Source organism: Hemiscyllium ocellatum, chromosome 15 (genome assembly GCF_020745735.1).
Source record: "Hemiscyllium ocellatum isolate sHemOce1 chromosome 15, sHemOce1.pat.X.cur, whole genome shotgun sequence".
In the NCBI taxonomy this organism is placed as follows: domain Eukaryota; kingdom Metazoa; phylum Chordata; class Chondrichthyes; order Orectolobiformes; family Hemiscylliidae; genus Hemiscyllium; species Hemiscyllium ocellatum.
This window is the reverse complement of record NC_083415.1, coordinates 49,783,412-49,800,845: the sequence shown is the minus strand read 5'-3', so window position 1 is coordinate 49,800,845 and position 17,434 is coordinate 49,783,412. Positions and strand designations below refer to the sequence as shown.

The 17,434-nt window shown below is 42.0% G+C and overlaps 1 protein-coding gene across 2 annotated transcripts in view; it reads right to left on the bottom strand.

The window, feature by feature from the left end:
- Nucleotides 1-17,434, bottom strand: part of lama5 (laminin, alpha 5) — a 299,172-nt gene that overhangs the window by 180,781 nt on the left and 100,957 nt on the right. For both annotated transcript variants that reach the window (XM_060836449.1, XM_060836450.1), the window contains exons 4-6: nucleotides 15,086-15,204; nucleotides 14,499-14,669; nucleotides 9,979-10,076 (exon numbers count right to left, since the gene is read on the bottom strand). In XM_060836449.1, the coding sequence (XP_060692432.1) occupies nucleotides 9,979-10,076; nucleotides 14,499-14,669; nucleotides 15,086-15,204 (388 nt within the window). The remainder of the gene's footprint in view (nucleotides 1-9,978; nucleotides 10,077-14,498; nucleotides 14,670-15,085; nucleotides 15,205-17,434) is intronic.

Below are 17,434 nucleotides of genomic sequence, written 5' to 3'. Positions count from 1 at the left end.
TATAGCGTCAGAGGAAGAATCTGAACTACCTTGGTGAGAGCAGTCATTAAGACTGTCCATGATTGGCCACCTTGTGAAAATGCTCTGGAAGCTAGACTTTTGAAAGTAAAGAATTAAAGTTTCGTTCACAGGTGATAAGAGTTTGATGAGATTACCATGGATCAGGACGTGAGTGTGCAGAATTTGTCTTGATCATATTAACGATTTACAAAGCAGCCTTTGGGGCTTTCAGTCATAATTTGGTTGTTAATCCAAACGTAACTCGTGTTAATTCTGAATGTTAGAGTATAAAACTACATAGAAACATACAAAACAGGAACAGGAGTAAGCCATTTGGCCCTTTGAGCCTGATCTGCTATTCAACATGACCATGACTGATTATCCAATTCAGTACCTTATTCTCACTCCCCCCCAATATCTTCTGAACTCTTTAGCCCCATGCACCAAAACTATCTTATTCAATGTTTTGGCTCCAATCATATTCTGCAGCAGAAAGAATTCCACAGACTCTCATTCTGGGTGAAGATATATACTGTAGAATGTTTTTCTGTTGCAACTTTAGAAAGTAAAGTTTATTATGCTTGTTCAAAACTATGGAACTTGCTAAATTTATCATCTTAAGTTGTACCTAAGTTCTTTGTTTACTTTGAACAAAGAAAAAGTATCTGGTTAGATCATAGCATATGTTTGATGGTCTACTCTAGGATTAAACACAGGCATAGTAATGAGCAACAGGAATTTTAAATGGAATTGCACCAGATTAATAAACAAAAATGTTACAAAGTTGACAGACAACTGCAATACAAAGCAACTTGCATTGAAACCTTCCATAACAATATCCAGTGAATTCCAACTCCTAAATGCCTGTACCAAAGGCAGGTCAAAAAACTACATGGAGAGAGACTTGGCAATGGATAGGTTTGTGTTCTTCTGGGAATATCTGACAAAAATACTGTAAAAGTCAAAATCAGAAACAACCTATTGGCCAAATTTGCAGGATCTGTGGTGGGATGATGCCTCAACATTCCGACCTCAGTGTATCCAATTGTACCCTGTAGCAGAATACTGTGTACATCTCTCTCTCTCTCTCTCTCTCTCTCTCAAGGTCATCTCAAACACACACAGCTTGTTAACACTCAAATGAATGCAACCATGCTCATCAGAACTGGCCCCCTCCACTCAACATTCCTCACAAATGTCACGCCCCTTCATGTCTGCCGACTGACAAGAACCTAAAAGCTGGTTGAAACCATCCATGCTGTATCCCACTTCCCTACATGATCACCCACCTGCCTTCCACCTTGTAGTTCACATGGAACAACCTTCCTGACCAACATCTACCAGCAGACGCCTTTTGAATCAAAAGATTGGATTCACCGAAAGTCACCTATAAATGTCTTGTGATAAGCTATCATTGTGCTCCTGGTTGGCCCAGACAGCAATATTACCCACAGTTTGGCACCAACAGTTAATTTCATCCAGAGATGAGAGTGTGAGGATGAGAAACATCACCTGGTGAAGCAAAGGCTCTGTTTTGAGGTCAAGGCTAAGACAGAAATGAAGGAGCTTTAATGGGCAGTTTCAAGTTGATGACGATATTCCTGCCAAGGCAAAAGGTGAAGTGTTTGAGGCTCAAGGTTCAATTTCTTTGGTTGGTGAAGGAATCAAATACTTCACAAGTTAAGATACCATCAACCTTCCACCTCATGAGTTGATGTTTTGCATCTTGTTGGCTAACTCTGTCAAATACTATCTGGTATAGCTGAGTCACATCCCTTCACTCCTAATCTCCATCATAGTGCAACAGTCTCTGCCACCTTTGCTACAGCGTAGGCAGAAAAAGTGCACTTAGCCCCCCAGTCTCTTCCAATGCCTCTCCACACAATCAGCCTCCAGTGGTGACAGCTGCCAGTGTCTCCCAGTTGCATACACAGATGTCTACCATCTTCATGTTTGTCTTACAAGTGCTTTTGTGGCAAAGGTAGGGATGTCCAGTAGGTCATGACCCAGAGGCCAGTTTACCACACAGAAGGTCTTTGGGTATATGGCTATTATTCATCCGCTGAAAATATGAGAGTGATTAAAGGGACCATTGGCTCAGTAGTCAATGTATGCTGAAGTAACGAGCAAGCTTCAGGACCTGAGGGTTGGCGACCTTGACCACTACCATCAAAATGAAAACTGCTCAGCTTTTTCCTTACATACCTTGCCCAGGTTTCACTCTACTCGGTACACAGACTTTGGTGCTGATAAAGATAAGGCAAGCTAAATGGTAGAAAAATGGAAGATCACGGAAGATCATCTGCCAAGTCCCACCTTACACATTCATTTGTAGTGTTAATTGGTCAAAGCTTTTGTTGCTTTGAAGATTTCACCAAATTAGGAGAGCTCACCAGATTACCAAGACTCCTTAAATAGCACCTTCCAAATTTATAACCGTAACCACTTAGAAAGACGAGGGCAACAGATGCATGGGAATACAACCATCCTCCAGTTGCCCTCCAAGCCGCACACCATCCTGACTTGCAAATATATCGTTATTCCTTTAGTGTCACTAGATTAAAATCCCAGAACTCCATCCCTAACTCTATTACGGGTCTACCTACACCAACCAGACTGCAGCACTTCAAGGTAGCAGCTCACCACCACCTTCTTAATGGCACCTCGGGATGGGTAATAAATGTCAGCCCAGCCAGTGTTACCCACATTCCAAGTAGGAAGATCAACTACCCACAGAGACATGCATCACGCTGCAATTGATTGAACTCTTTTTGAACAGAGCAGCGAGGAGAAAGGGTGGAGAGAAATGAGGGCTGCCAGAATTGTCAGTTTTTCCCACTTAGAAAGAGACTTAGCTCGAAAGTTGGGCCTCCATTTCGAACAGAGCAGCAAGGAGAGAGGGTGGAGAGAAGTAAGGGCTGCTGGGAAGTTTTTAACTGGGTGAGATCTAAACCCAAGACCCTATACTGGCCTCCCTCCCACCCACCTCCTCTAACCTTACTAACGGCCTGTAAACTTGCAAGTTTTGGGGTTTTCTCTTTTTGTTTCCTCATTTCTTCTCTTCCTTGTTTAGTTCTGTGTGAGCTTTCAGATTAGCGGGGTATGGCTGATAGGGCAGTTGCATGTTCCTCCTGTAGAATGTGGTAAATGAGAGACATGATACATGTCTCTGTCGACCACATCTGCAGGAAGTGCACTCAACTCCAGCTCCTCGAAAACCAAGTTAGGGAACTGGAGCTGGAGCTGGATGAATTGCGGGTCATCCAGGAGGCTGAAGGAGAAATTAAGAGGATGTCCAGGGAGGTGGTTACTCCTCAGACACAGAATAAGGACAGCTGGGTTACTTTCAGGGGGAGGAAAGGGAATCAACAGATAGATCAGTGACCCCCTGTGACCGTTCCCCTCAGCAACAAGTACACCGTTTTGGATACTACCGGTGGGGAATGGCCTACCAGGGGAAAGCCATAGTTGTCAGGTCCCTGGCACTGAGGTTCAAAAGGGATGGGCGGGGGCGGCGGAATAGAAAAGCGCTAGTGGTAGGGGACTCAATAGTTAGATGGATTGTCAGGAGATTTTGTGGTCAGGAACAGGTCTCCCGGAAGGTATGTTGCCTCCCCGATGCCAGGGTCCAGGATGTTGATGATCGGGTTTTACAGGATTCTGAAGGGGGAGGGTGAGCAGCCAGAAATTGTGGTACATATTGGCAGCAATGATATAGACTTGAAAGGGACTGAGGATCTGAAAAGGGACTACAGAGAGCTAGGTTGGAAGCTGAAGAGCAGGACGAGTAGAGTAGTGATCTCAGGTTTGCTACTGTTGTCACAAGATAGTGAGAGGAGGAACAGTCAGCGAATGCAGCTTAACACGTGGCTGCGAGGCTGGTGCAGGAGGGAGGGCTTCAGATACTTAGACCATTGGGATACCTTCTGGGGAAGATAGGACCTGTATATGAAGGACGGATTGAACCTGAAATGGAGGGGCACAAATATCCTGGGTGGGAGATTTGTTTGTGTGGTTCAGGAGGGTTTAAACTACTTTGGCGGATTGGGAACCAGAGCTACATATTTGAGAGGGGGTAGTTAGATATGGGAAAGTGACAGGACATAGTTGATTCTATCGGGAAGGTTATTCATGTGATGGAACAAAGGGATAGGTTGAAGTGTGTCTGCTTTAATGCGAGGAGTGTCAGAAATAAAAGTGATGATCTTAGAGCATGGATCAGTACTTGGGACAATGATGTTGTGGCCATAAGAGAGGCATGGGTTTCACAGGAGCAGGAATGGTTGCTAGATGTTCCAGGGTTTAGAACGTTTAAAAAGAACAGGGAGGGTGGCAAAAAGAGGAGGGGATGTAGCATTGCTAATCAGAGAGTGCATCACAGCTACAGAAATGAAGGTTGTTGAGGAAGGTTTGTCTACTGAGTCAATATGGGTGGAAGTTAGGAACAGCAAGGGAGAAGGCACCTCATTGGGAGTTTTCTACAGGTCCCTTAATAGCAGTAGGTAGATTGAAGAGCTCATAGGCTGGCAGATTTTGGAAAAACGCAGATGTAGCAGGGTGATTGTTATGGATGACTTCAACTTTCCCAATATTGACTAGAACCTCCTTAGTGCAGATGGTTTGGATGGAGCCGTTTTTGTCAGGTGTGTTCAGGAGAGTTTCCTTACTCAGTATGTAGACAGGCGGATGAGGGGAAAGGCCGTTTTGGATTTGGTGCTTGGCAATGAGCCAGGACGGGTGTCAGATCTTGCAGTGGAAGAACACTTTGGTGACAGTCACCACAACTGCCTCACATTTACCATAGCCTTGGCGAGGGAAAGCAGCAGTTACCGAGGAAAGATATTTAATTGAGGAAAAGGAAATTATGATGCTATCAGACAGGAGTTGGGAAGTACAGACTGGGAGCAATTGTTCCACAAAACGGGCACAACGGACGTGCAGACTGTTTAAGGAGCAGTTGTTGCGAGTGATGAACAAATTTGTTCCTCTGAGACAGGCAAGAAGGGGTAAGATTAAGGAGCCTTGGATGACAAGAACAGAGGAGCTTCTCGTGAAGAGGAAGATGGCAGCTTACGTGAGGTGGAGGTAGCAAGCATCTAACACAGCTTTACAGGATTACAGGTTTACTGGAAAGGAGCTCAGAAATAGACTGAGGAGAGCCAGGAGGGGGCACAAAAAAGGCTTGGCAGGAAGGATGGATGAGGTTGATGTGATGAAAATTTGGCAAACATTAAGATTTATAAGTCCCCAGGGCCAGACCAGATTAATCCTAGGTTGCCCTGGGAAGCAAGAAAGGAGGTTGCTAAGCTGCTGGCGAAGATCTTTGCCTCCTCACTCTCCACAGGAGTTGTACCAGAGGATTAGAGGGTGGCAAATGTTGTTCTTCTTTTCAAGACAGGGAACAGGGAAATCCCTGGCAATTACAGACCAGTCATCTTATATCTGTGGTCAGCAAGGTTTTTGGAAAGAAGTCTGAGGGATAGGATTTATGACTATTTGGAAAATCACAGCATGATTAAAGGCAGTCAGCATGGCTTTGTGAGGGACAGGTCATGCCTCACAAATTTTATTGAGTTATTTGAGGAGGTGACGAGACAGGTCGACGAAGTTCAAGCAGCGGATATGGTGTAAATGGACCTCGGTAAGTCATTTGAAAAGGTTCCCCATGGTAGTCTCATTCATAAAGTCAGGAGGTGTGGGATACAGGGAGATTTGGCTGTCTGGATTCAGAATTAGTTGGCTGACAGAAGGCAGAGCGTGGTTGTAGATGGTAAGTATTCTGCATGGAGGTCAGTGGTGTCCCAGAGGGCTTTGTTCTTGGGCCTCTGCTCTTTGTAGTTTTTATAAATAACTTGGATGAGGAGGTTGAGAGGTGGGTTAGTAAATTTGCCAAAGACACAAAGGTTGGAAGTGCTATTGATAGTATCGAGAGGTATTGCAGACTGCAACGTGACATAGACAGGATGCAGAGCTGGTCCGAGGAATGGCAGATGGAGTTCAACATGAATAAATGCGAAGTGATGCATTTTGAAAGGTCAAACTTGAATGCTGAATATAGGATTAAAGACAGGATTCTTGGCAGTGCGGAGGAACAGAGGGATCTTGGTGTTCAAGTGCATACATCCCTCAAAGTTGCCACCCAAGTGGATAGGGTCGTTAAGAAAGCATATGGTGTTTTGGCTTTCATTAACAGGAGGATTGAGTTTAAGAGCCGCGAGGTTTAGCTGCAGCTCTACAAAACTCTGGTGAGACCACACTTGGAATATTGTGTCCAGTTCAGGTCGTCTTATTATAGGAAAGATACAGAGGCTTTGAAGAGAGTGCTAAGAAGGTTTACTAGGATGCTGCCTGTACTGGAGGGCTCGTCTTACAAAGAGAGGTTGACTAAGCTCGGACTTTTCTTGCTGGAGAGAAGGAGGAAGAGAGGTGACCTGACCGAGTATGCAAGAGGCATGGATAGAGTCAGTAGTCATAGACTATTCCACAGGGCAGGACTGACTGGCACGAGGGGTCATAGTTTTAAGATACAGGGAGGAAGGTATAGAGGAGACAGAGGTAGGTTCTTTATGCAGAGTTGTGAATGCATGGAATGCGTTGCTTCCACCACCACCGCTGGCAGAGTCATTAGGGACATTTAAGTGACTGCTGGACATGCACATGGAGGGGTGCGTAGGTTAGGACATTTTATTTTATTCTATTTTAGATTGAGAATAATCCCTGGCACATCGGGGCCAAAGGGCCTGTACTGTGCTGTACTTTTTTATGTTCTATGTAATGATCTGGGTTTGGATGCCTCAGACCCAACGTACTTAAATGTATAATTTGCAGGGAAGATCATGGTCCTGGAAGAAACATTCCAGAGGAATCATAATTTCACTTCAGAGTCGAGGGTTTTACCACTTAGTCAAGATTGACATCAATGTTTCACATCAAACATCCACAAATCTGTGGCTCAAAGAATTTGACAACTCAACCACAGATTTTTAAAAGGGAAGAAAAGTTACAATGTTATTTATGGCACTAGTTAAACAAGATTAATTCTTGCTGACATGGCTTCAGCTTCACATTTGAGGCATGGAGTCTTGCAAAGATCGAGCAAAACGGCAAGTCCCAACAGTAGCTCTCAAAATGCTACCTGCCACCATCATCACTGAAAAGCATATTTCTCAATGAGAATGAGTCTGAGAGTTTAAAACAGTATTGGCCTCAAGCTAGTGCGATGATTAGATTCTTTCTAGAGGGAGTGAATTCAATTGCAAACAATTAAGATGCTGTGCTTGGCATATGCCCCAGTTTTCTTGCCGAACGCATTTCAGAAATTCCTAAGCAACAAGCTGCAGAGTTTATTTGGAAAGCCACTGAGAAATGGGTTTTGTGTAATTGAATGGAACAAGGTCACCATTCCCTTACTGACAAAGTTCCACTGACATTTTGGACTGGAGACTGAATGAACGTCTAACCGCAAGAACAGAAAAATGAAGAATAAGTTTCAATGGGAGAGAATGCAGCTTGCTCCAAATGTGGGTTTAACAATGCTTTCACTGAGGACATCAGCATGAATGACTCCTCTGGGTTAATGCCGAGAGTGTGGTGTGGAAAAGCACAGCAGGTCAGGTAGCATCTGAGGAGCACCAGTGTCGATGGTTCGGGCATAAGCCCTTCTTCAGTCATTCCTGATGAAGGGCTTAGCCCAAAACATTGATTCTCATGCTCCTCAGATGCTATCTGACCTGCTGTGCTTTCCCAGCACCAAATTCTCTACTCTGATCTCCTGCATCTGCAGTCCTCACTTTCTCCTCTGGGTTAATGCCAGTCAGTTAAAAGATTCAGAGGTTTTCAAGTCTCAATGAGACAGTCAGTATCGAACATCTCAACAGCAAATGTTGCTGCTTTCTTTTGCTACATCTACACTCCAAAAGCTAACTGTGTCACTGAAGAGAAAGTATTGATTGTATGCAAAAGACAGATATTAACAACTCTTTTCCCTTCCAACTTTTTAGTGTGTTTAGATGGAATTAAGCAAGGCCAATCACTTACTATTCTTGTGCAGGAAAAATAAACAGTATTTAATCCAGAAACACAGGGCTAAAAACGCTGACATTTCATGGCAGAAGATTGGTATTTGATTTATTCACTCAACATAGTCAGTAACCTCAAATAAAGTATTTAGCAGTCACATTGCTTCTTGCTAGCTATCCTTGGCATGGCTTCTCAAAGCAAGGAAATAAGTGATAGATGTGGTCCAGTCTGAATAGCAAGAGACCAAATTTTGGACTTTAGGGGTGAAATGAATGATTCAAGTCAGATGGAGCAACAATTTGTTTGAAGAGTTAAGATGAGTATAATGGCTTGATGAGTTACACATTTCTATGACTTTATGCATCAGTTTAATTCAATCAAGGATCATCACTGAAACGTTCCTGTATACAAGGAGGCCATTTAGCCTATTAACTCTGCACCAAGTTAATGATGGTAGAGAACTGTGATATGGCTTTCATGTTGAGCTCCATTAATCAAATCACTTTCCCCTTCCAAATTTCCTCATTTCTTTCCTGTCAGCTGCCTTTGATGTCTAATAAGATGTTGTCTCCCTTCTGGTTCTACTTCAACAAATTCCCAAAAATTCCAGAAGCAGATATTTTATTTGTCCTTAGCATTCATTTTCTGTGTTTGTGTTTTAAGAAACATGCTTTTTTGCTTCTTTTTCTCTATTTTAAAAGCAAAAGCGTCAGTTTAACCCTGGGAAATCATGAATCACAGATCACTCGTAAGGTCTGAGTGCAGCAAGTTGGGGGAGAAATAAACAATGACTGCTGACAGTCCTGAACCAAGGGCACAGCAGTCAACGCTAACCAGTGTTTGCCACTCCTACTCATATAACAAAGCAGCTAAATGGCTCTTCCTGAACTCAGTAAGATATATATCAGCCATGATCGAGACTCCATTTATCAGTCTTAGTTACAAATCACTGAATAGGGAAGCAACGACCTGCTGGCATTATCGCTAGGCTATCATTCCAAAAACTCAGCCGATGATCTGGGGACACGGGTTCAAATTCCGCCTGGGCGGATGATAGAATTTGAAGTCAATATTAATCTGGAAGTAGGAATCTATTGATGACCATGAAACCATCATCGATTGTAAGAAAAACCATCTGGTTCACTAGTGCCCTACAATGAGGGAAATCTGCCATCTTTACCCAGTCTAGTCTCTATCCAGACCCACTACAATGTGGTTGGTTCACAACTGCCCTCTGAAATGGCCTCACAAGTCACTCAGTTCAAAAGGTAACTAGGGATGGGCTGGGCAATGCTCACATTCTGTAAGTGAATAACTAACAAAAATTGTTTGCGCAACCTTTATAACATTCTAACAGAAATATACCGACCTCTATTCTGAACTTTTTCAATCGACCTTGACTTAAAAAGCTTTTTGAGGACAAGAGTTCCAGATTGTCACAACTAATAATGAGAAAGTGATTTCTCATATTACCCCAGAATGGCCTTGTTCTAATTTAGTGCTCATCTCTTCCTTGCTCTGAACTCTCACATCAGAAGAAATAGCTTCTCTCTTTAGCCAGTAAACCCAGAGAGTATGTGGATCCTACACTTAAGAATTAGGCATTAACTAGTTATTTAATATAGTATAAAACAAATCTCAGACCAAACTCTCAAAAAACCTTAGACAAAAATTAGACAAAGTACTGGAGGGTTTGTACAGCAAAAGGCAATGACATCCTGAACACAATTCTTTATTTTCAAAAGTACAAGGTGCAATAAGCATGGCCCTATGTTCAATGAATTAGGAAATTTAACACCGGAATGCCTGGATAACAAAAACTCTTCTGGTTTTAAATCTTCTTTCATTAGCAATAAAATCTGAGAGAGCATTCAGAAAACTAGCCTTCCATTTAAAACCATCATGAATTAGTGGATAGCTGAAGCTTGTTAGATTGGTAGGAAATAATTCAGTACTCACCGGTATGGATTCGATAAGTCCTTAGCATCACACACATCAGCGTGACCATTACACACGCAACGTCCACCTATGCTGATATCCTTAATACTGTAGTAATACTGAAAGAAAATAACGTTTTCAGTTCAGAGTTAGGATATTTTACCACAATTGCTTACATTAAACGTCCTGGTAAATTACATACAAACAAACTAACATGCAAACTAGGAGCAGGAAGAGGTCACTAAGTCCCTCAAGCCGTTCTATAAAATTGGGATTGATCCGATTGTGCTATCAACTCCATATTCCAGCTTCCCTCAGATTCAGGATCACATGAGAGAATATTTCTTTTAATCTCTGCCTTAAATGGAAGAATCCTTATTTTTAAATTGCGTCCCTAGTTCTACTCTCTCTCTCACACATGGGGAAGTTTTTCAGTGTACAACCTGCAAAGTCTCAGGATCTTGTAAGTCTCAATTAGAGGACTAAGCTGCAGTGAATACAGACCTATTTACACCATCTATAGGCCTATACAATGCATAAAGCATACTTGTGTAGTGAGCTTGATAGCAATGAAAGCTATCCTTTAACTAAGGAAAGAACTTTAGAGTGTGCACGTGCACATTTGGACAAGTAGTTTAGGAAAGAAATTCCAGAGCTTAGGTGCTAGGCAACTAAAGACACAGCTACCAACAACAGTTAAAATCAAGGATGCTGATGATGATAGATTATGGCACATCGTGGATTGTTGTAGGACTGGAAAACATTACAGAGAAAGGGAAGGCTAAAGCCATGAAAGGATTTGAAATCAAAGACAAGGTTTTTAAAAACAGTTTGTGGCTTAACTCAGCTAGGAGTCAATATAAGTCAGACAGCAAACAGGTGATGGATGAACATGACGACTTGAATAAGGACATGTTTAAGTAAGGCAGAGTTTTGAACAATCTGAAGTTTATAGTGGATGGAAGGCTGGAGGTCAGCCAGCGGTGCATTAGACTTCAGCGACTTTATAGATAACAAAGGCATGGATGAAGCTGCAGATGAGCTGAGGCTGGGATGAAGCTATGGTGATTCAAATAGACACTCAGAGGTGACATGGATGCATTGACATTTACACAACTTTGGGTCAAATATGATACACAAGTTGCAAACTGCATGGTTCAGGTATTGGGATAACTTGCTCAGAAATGTCAATATTCTGTATAAGGAATATCCTTAAAATAAAATGTTCAAAATCTTTCATGCACATGTCAAGCACAGACAGTTTGAATCGAGCGAAGAGGAGAACGAGGGAATAGGAGTATACTTGATGGGGAAATCAGAAGGGCAAAAAGGGGACATGAATTAGCTTTGGGAATTAGGTTTAAGGAGAATCTAAAGAACTTCTACAAGTATCATAAGAGCAAAAGCGTAACTAGGGAATGAATAGGGCCCTCAAAGATCAACAAGGCCATCTATGTGCAGAATATAGGAAATGGGTGACATCACAAACAAGTATTTCGTGGCTGTATTCACTGTGGAAAGGGCAGGTAAGTTAAAAGGATTTAGGGAAATACGTAGTGATTTCTTGAAAAGTATCCATATTATAGAAGAGGAGATGCTGGACGGCTTAAAATGCGTAACGGTGGATAAATTCCCTGGACCTGATCAGGTGTATCCCAAACCTTTGCGGGAAGCTGGGGAAGAGGTTGCTGGGCCCCATGCAGAGAAATTTGTATCATCAATAGTCACAGTGAGATGCCAGAAGATTGGAGGTTGGCTAAGGTGGTGCCATTATTTAAGAAAGGTAGTAAGGAAAAGCCTGGGAACTATAGACTAGTAAACCTTATATGTGTAAGTTGCTGGAGGGGATTCAGGTGGACAGGATTTGCAAGCATTTGGAAAGGAATGGACTGATTATGGATAGTCAGCATTGCTTTGAGCGTGAGAAGGGGTGTCTCACTAACTTGATTGTATTTTTTGAAGTGACAAAAATAATTGATGAAGGCACAGCAGTAGATGTTGTCTATATGGACTTCAGCAAGGCGTTCGACAAGATTCCACATGGCAAACTGGTTGGCAAGGTTAGATGTCATAATATCCAGGGGGAGCTAGCCATTTTTGCCAAAATTGGCGTGCAGGTAGGAGACAGAGGTGGTAGTGGAGGATTATGTTTTGGACTGGAGGCCTATGACCAGAGGTGTGCCACAAGAATTGCTGCTGGGTCCACTGCTTTTCGTTATTTATATAAATGACTTGGACGTGAATATAGGAAGTATGGCGAGGAAATTTGCAAATGTTACATAACTGGAAGTGTATTGCAGTTACTTCAGCGTACAACAGGACTTGATCAGATGGGCCAAAGAGCGGCAGATGGAGTTTAATTTAGATAAATGTGAGGTATTATATTTTGATAAGACAAATCAGGACAGGACTTATACAGTTAATGGTAGGGCTCTGGGGAGTGCTGCTGAACAAAAAGACCAAGGGGTACACTTTCATAGTTCCTTCAAAATGGAGTCACAGCTAGACAGGGTGGTGAGGGTGGCATTTGGCACACATGCCTTCATTGGTCAGTGCATAAGTAAGTGACATTAGTGAGGCCACTTTTAGAATACTGCATTCAATCCTAGTCTCCCTGCTACAGGAAAAATGTTGTGAAACTTGAAAGGGTTCAGAAAAGATTTACAAGGATGCTGCCAGGATTGGGGATTTAAGCTTTAGGGAGAGGCTGAATAGGCTGGGCATTTTGATCCCCTGAAAATTTGGAGGCTGAAGGGTGACCTTATAGAGGTTTGTAAAATCAAGAGGGGCAGGAAAGGGTAAATAGACAAGCTCTTTTCCATGAGGTGGGTGAGTCCAGAACTGGAGGGCATAGGTTTAAGGTGAAAGGGGATAGGTTTAGAAGGGACTGAAGGGGCAACTTTTTCACACAGAGGGTGATGCATATATGGAATGAGCTGCCAGAGGAAGTGGTGGAGGCTGGCACAATTATAATATTTGAAGGGCATCTGGATGGGTACATGAATAGGAAAGATTTAAAGAAATATGGGCCAAATACTGGCAATCAGAACTAAGTCAGTTTAGAATATCTGGTTGGCATGGACAAATTGGACCGAAGGATCTGTTTCTGTGCTGCATAAGTCAATGAGTATAAAAGGAATAAGAATTAACAATTCAGTGAAGATGATCAACATGTGCTACTTATGGCCAGTTGTTTGGATTCTCAGAGAAATGGTAATATTTTGATCAGCTCACTTCTGTTCAACTTAGAATTTATGTATCTCTTGCAAGCTAGAACTACTATAGACCATGTCTCTCAAACAACTGCATGGTAATTGCACTGGGTGATTTTACTCAGAATCAGGTATAGAGACCAATAAGATGAACAATGTCATGGTAACAAGTAGCTGAAGGTAACACTACTGTCCACATGAAAAATAAACTGAATGTGGAAAAATGTGAGGAGTACCCTATTCTGTAAAAAAAGGTAGTTTTTTTCCCCCAAATCTTTAAATTTTCATCCTTCTTGCTGGAGAAGCTGATCACAATTGGATACATTTTGATAAGTGGTAATTGCCCAACAGATCATTATTCAAAAATACGGACTTTAATATAGAATGCTGACAGTATAAACAGTCCCTGTATCAATGAAGTGTGGCATCTGAAGAAAGGTCGAGTAGTTTGAGTTTATAGATTACTTACAGTGTGGAAACAGGCCCTTCGGCCCAACAAGTCCACACCGACCCGCCAAAGCGCAATACCCCTACATCTACCCCTTATCTAACACTACGGGCACTTTTTTAGGATAGTCAATTCACCTGACCCGCACATCTTTGGACTGTGGGAGGAAACCGGAGTACCTGGAGGAAACCCACGCAGACACGGGGAGAATGTGCAAACTCCACACAGTCAGTCGCCTGAGGTGGGAATTGAACCCAGGTCTCTGGTGCTGTGAGGCAGCAGTGCTAACCACTGTGCCACCGTGCCGCCCTCATTGGACTTTAGAAGAATGAGAAATGATTTTATTGAAAGAGATAAAGATTCTGAGGGACTTTGATAAGAATAGATGCTGCAAGGATTTTCACTCGAGAAGGAATTCAGAATTCAGGGGTGCAATTTCAGAATAACATTTAATATGGAGAAAAGGAGGAATTAGCGTTCGGAAGCATCTTAAGCACAGACTGTGTTGGATAGATTTGTAATCAAAAAGAGAGTTAAGAGGGCAGAAAAATGGAGTTTAGGGCAGGAATCACATCAGCCATGATCTTACTGAATGTCACAGCAGACTCAAGGGGTTGATTGACCTACTCCTGCTCCTATTTATGTTCTTTAAAACCTTCCACCTTTCCCTAACCATGGCAACAATGATCGCAGCAACATTACTGTCGCCCTGTAACTAGTTTGGATATGGGATCAAAGTCAAGACCTTTGATGGGCTTTATGATTCAGAGATGGAGAAGCTACCTCAGCTATTGGGACTACAGGTATTTTCAAAGCTCGTGTATCCGCAGTAAACAAGCAGAACAAACAAACAAAGTCAGATATAAAAAGTCTGCACTTACCCGTCGTGTAACAGTTGGGTCCCGCAAGGCCTTGCCCATCAAATGACCCAAGAGGGTGTTTGTTCGGAGGAACCGCAGACGGATATTAGTAGCTTTGGTGAAGTCGCGGAGCACAGGAGAATAAGAAAAGTTCATGGCACCTGGTCGTCCATTTACCAAGGAAACTACAATCTAAGATGGGAATTTAGGAAAGTTAGTAAGAATATTTAACATCACCACTTATTAATCTTCACAATCTATAAATATTGCAAACCAATCAATCATTGAGATAACTCAAATAATGCACCAACAAACAAGAAAAATAAACAGTTCTGTTTCGAAACTCACCTGGACGCCTAATCAACCTCTTATATGGAAGTACTACAAATCATCTGCATCCATTGTAGGATTTTCAACTACCTAATTTTCTGTTATAACAAAGATCATTCTAACTTTAAAATGTCTTAAATGCATCCTGCTATACAACCTAAACTAAAATCTGCATGAAACTTTGATATTTAATTAAAGAATGGATGATGTGCAATATTTGAAGTCCAGAGCAGAAAAACACAAATCCAACAACTTTCTGGTAACTATTTTACACTCACCTCCCCATTTTCAAGAGGCACAATACGTGAATACTCTGTGGTGCAGATAGCATCATCATCCTTAATAATACGCTCCACAGACTTCGGTCCAAATTTCTCAATGCAGTCTCTTTTGGAAGCTGAAGAACAGAGAGGTGATTACACCAAGTGAAGGTAGATAGATAATAAATGACAAATTCAAAAAGTTAAATTTAAGGGTTATTAAACCATTGATCATCTAATTCATAAAACTGACCTTAAGTGGGTTTTAATTGGGCAAGTCAACAAAATTACCAAAGAATTTCCAAATTGTTAATTATGACAAGAACTGTTGACAATTTGGAAAGAAGTCTAAAAGCTGGTTAAGAGATTACAAATACAATTGAATTAGAAATGGAGAAAGCTTAATATAAAAGCAGCATATAATTGAAATGAAGAGAGGTTCCAGAACTTTGAGGAACAGAAGGGTCTGGCAGTCCTGGTACATGAATCACAGTCAGTCTGCAGGCACAGTAAGCATGAAGCCAAATGCAATGTTGCTGTTAATTGTGAAGGTAATGCAATCTAAAAGTACAAATGTTTTGCTCCAGTTATATGGGACAATGATAAGACCAGTTTGGATGTTTTGAAGATTGGATGTAAATGCTTCAGAAGTACAGGCCGACCACCATATCCACGGTTTCCGCGGTTTCATTTACCTGCGGTTTGCGGCCCAAACACATTACAGGGAACATTCCAGAACCAGGGACCAGGGGCTGCTGGGAAGGTAAATTTTCCATTTAAATGAAAAGGTTCACAACTATCTCTGATTTTGGGCTTCCACAGTAGGTCTTAGAATGCATAACCCGTGGATATGAGGGGTGGGAGGGTGGGGAAGGCGGGGGGAGCTATTGTAGTTCAGAAAAGGTTCGTTTGACTAATAACTGAGATGAAGGGGTTATCTTATGAGGAAAGGTTTGCACAGGCTGGCCTCCATACATTGGAATTTTTAAGAACGACAGCTAACCTTATTGAAACATTATGGTGAAAGCTGAAAGGGGAGACTAGAACTAGAGGGTCACAGTTAAAAGTTGAGGGGGAAAGGAGAATAAATTATTTTTTCCCAAGAGGGCTGTGAATCTATGGAATTCTCTTCCACAGCCAGGGTCACTATATATGTCTAAGGTAAAGAACAAAGGGTTTTGGGTAGGCGGGATGTAGAGTTGAGATTAGATCAGCCATGATTTTATTTGAATGATTGAGCAGGCTTGATGGGCAGAATTGCCTACTGCTGGTCCTAATTCATTCTAGCATATGTTATGCTGTAGGAATGATACTTTAATATCTGCATCATATGAACCACTTCGCCCTGTGATGAAAGCAAAATGTCATTGGTCATGCACTTATCATGGATTGATCGAGTGCAAAGAAGGCAGGGCACTGTCATGTTTAGAAGGAGTCAAAAGCTGGTGGGATGTGATCTTGCACCCAGTTTTGCCCACACTGCTAAGTTCTCACCTTAAGCACCATCACTGTAGTGAAGTCCTCAGATGCTGGGCAGGTTAAGAGACTTCGTTTGGGAGAGCATGCCAAGTACTATTCTTACACCAACAGGAACAATCTGTACCTAACCAATCTATCCAGACCCCTTGTAAATTTGGAAATTTGTATAAAATTCTCTTTGAGCCATCCCTTCTTTAAAGAGATGAGCTCCAGCTTCACCAATGCACTAATGAGTGTATCTACAAAGCTGTGGTTGGTGCTAAGGAACAGAGATAAAAATAATTGCCAGCACATGAAAAAAACACGTTACTAATCGCAGCACCAGCTACCAATTGCAGACAGTACCAACATTATCAGTGTTAGCTGAGTGGGCATAGGATTACAATAAACAGGCCTACACGCAGATGTACATTTTGTTTCTCATCGTGTTTGAAATGCTAGCTGTAGATTTCCAACATTGAGTAGTGTTGAAAAAATCTGCATGAGTAATGCAGGCCAACAGAACATGTCAGGGTAATCTGAATTTGTTCCAAGGCATCCTTGTATAAAGTGATCTTCTCCCACAAAGAATTGATTTCATCCCCAAAAAATGATTGAAATGTTCAAGATAACATGGAAAAATACCAATGGCTTCACCCTTGTGCCAGCCAACGCTTGTAATAACAGTTTCGTCACTGTTCCTTCTCACTCCAATTAACCAATTCCTTTCCTATTTGGCAATGCTTCCTCCCTCCTATAGATCATTTTACGATTCAGCTCTCTATTTATTCTTCTGGGCCATCTGTCATAAGTGAGCAAGTACAGCCTGGGTTACTAACAAATTCAGGAGGGAGCGTTGCCAATTGCTTCTGGCAGTGTTGCTGGAATGAAGCAGAGCACCAGCTGATA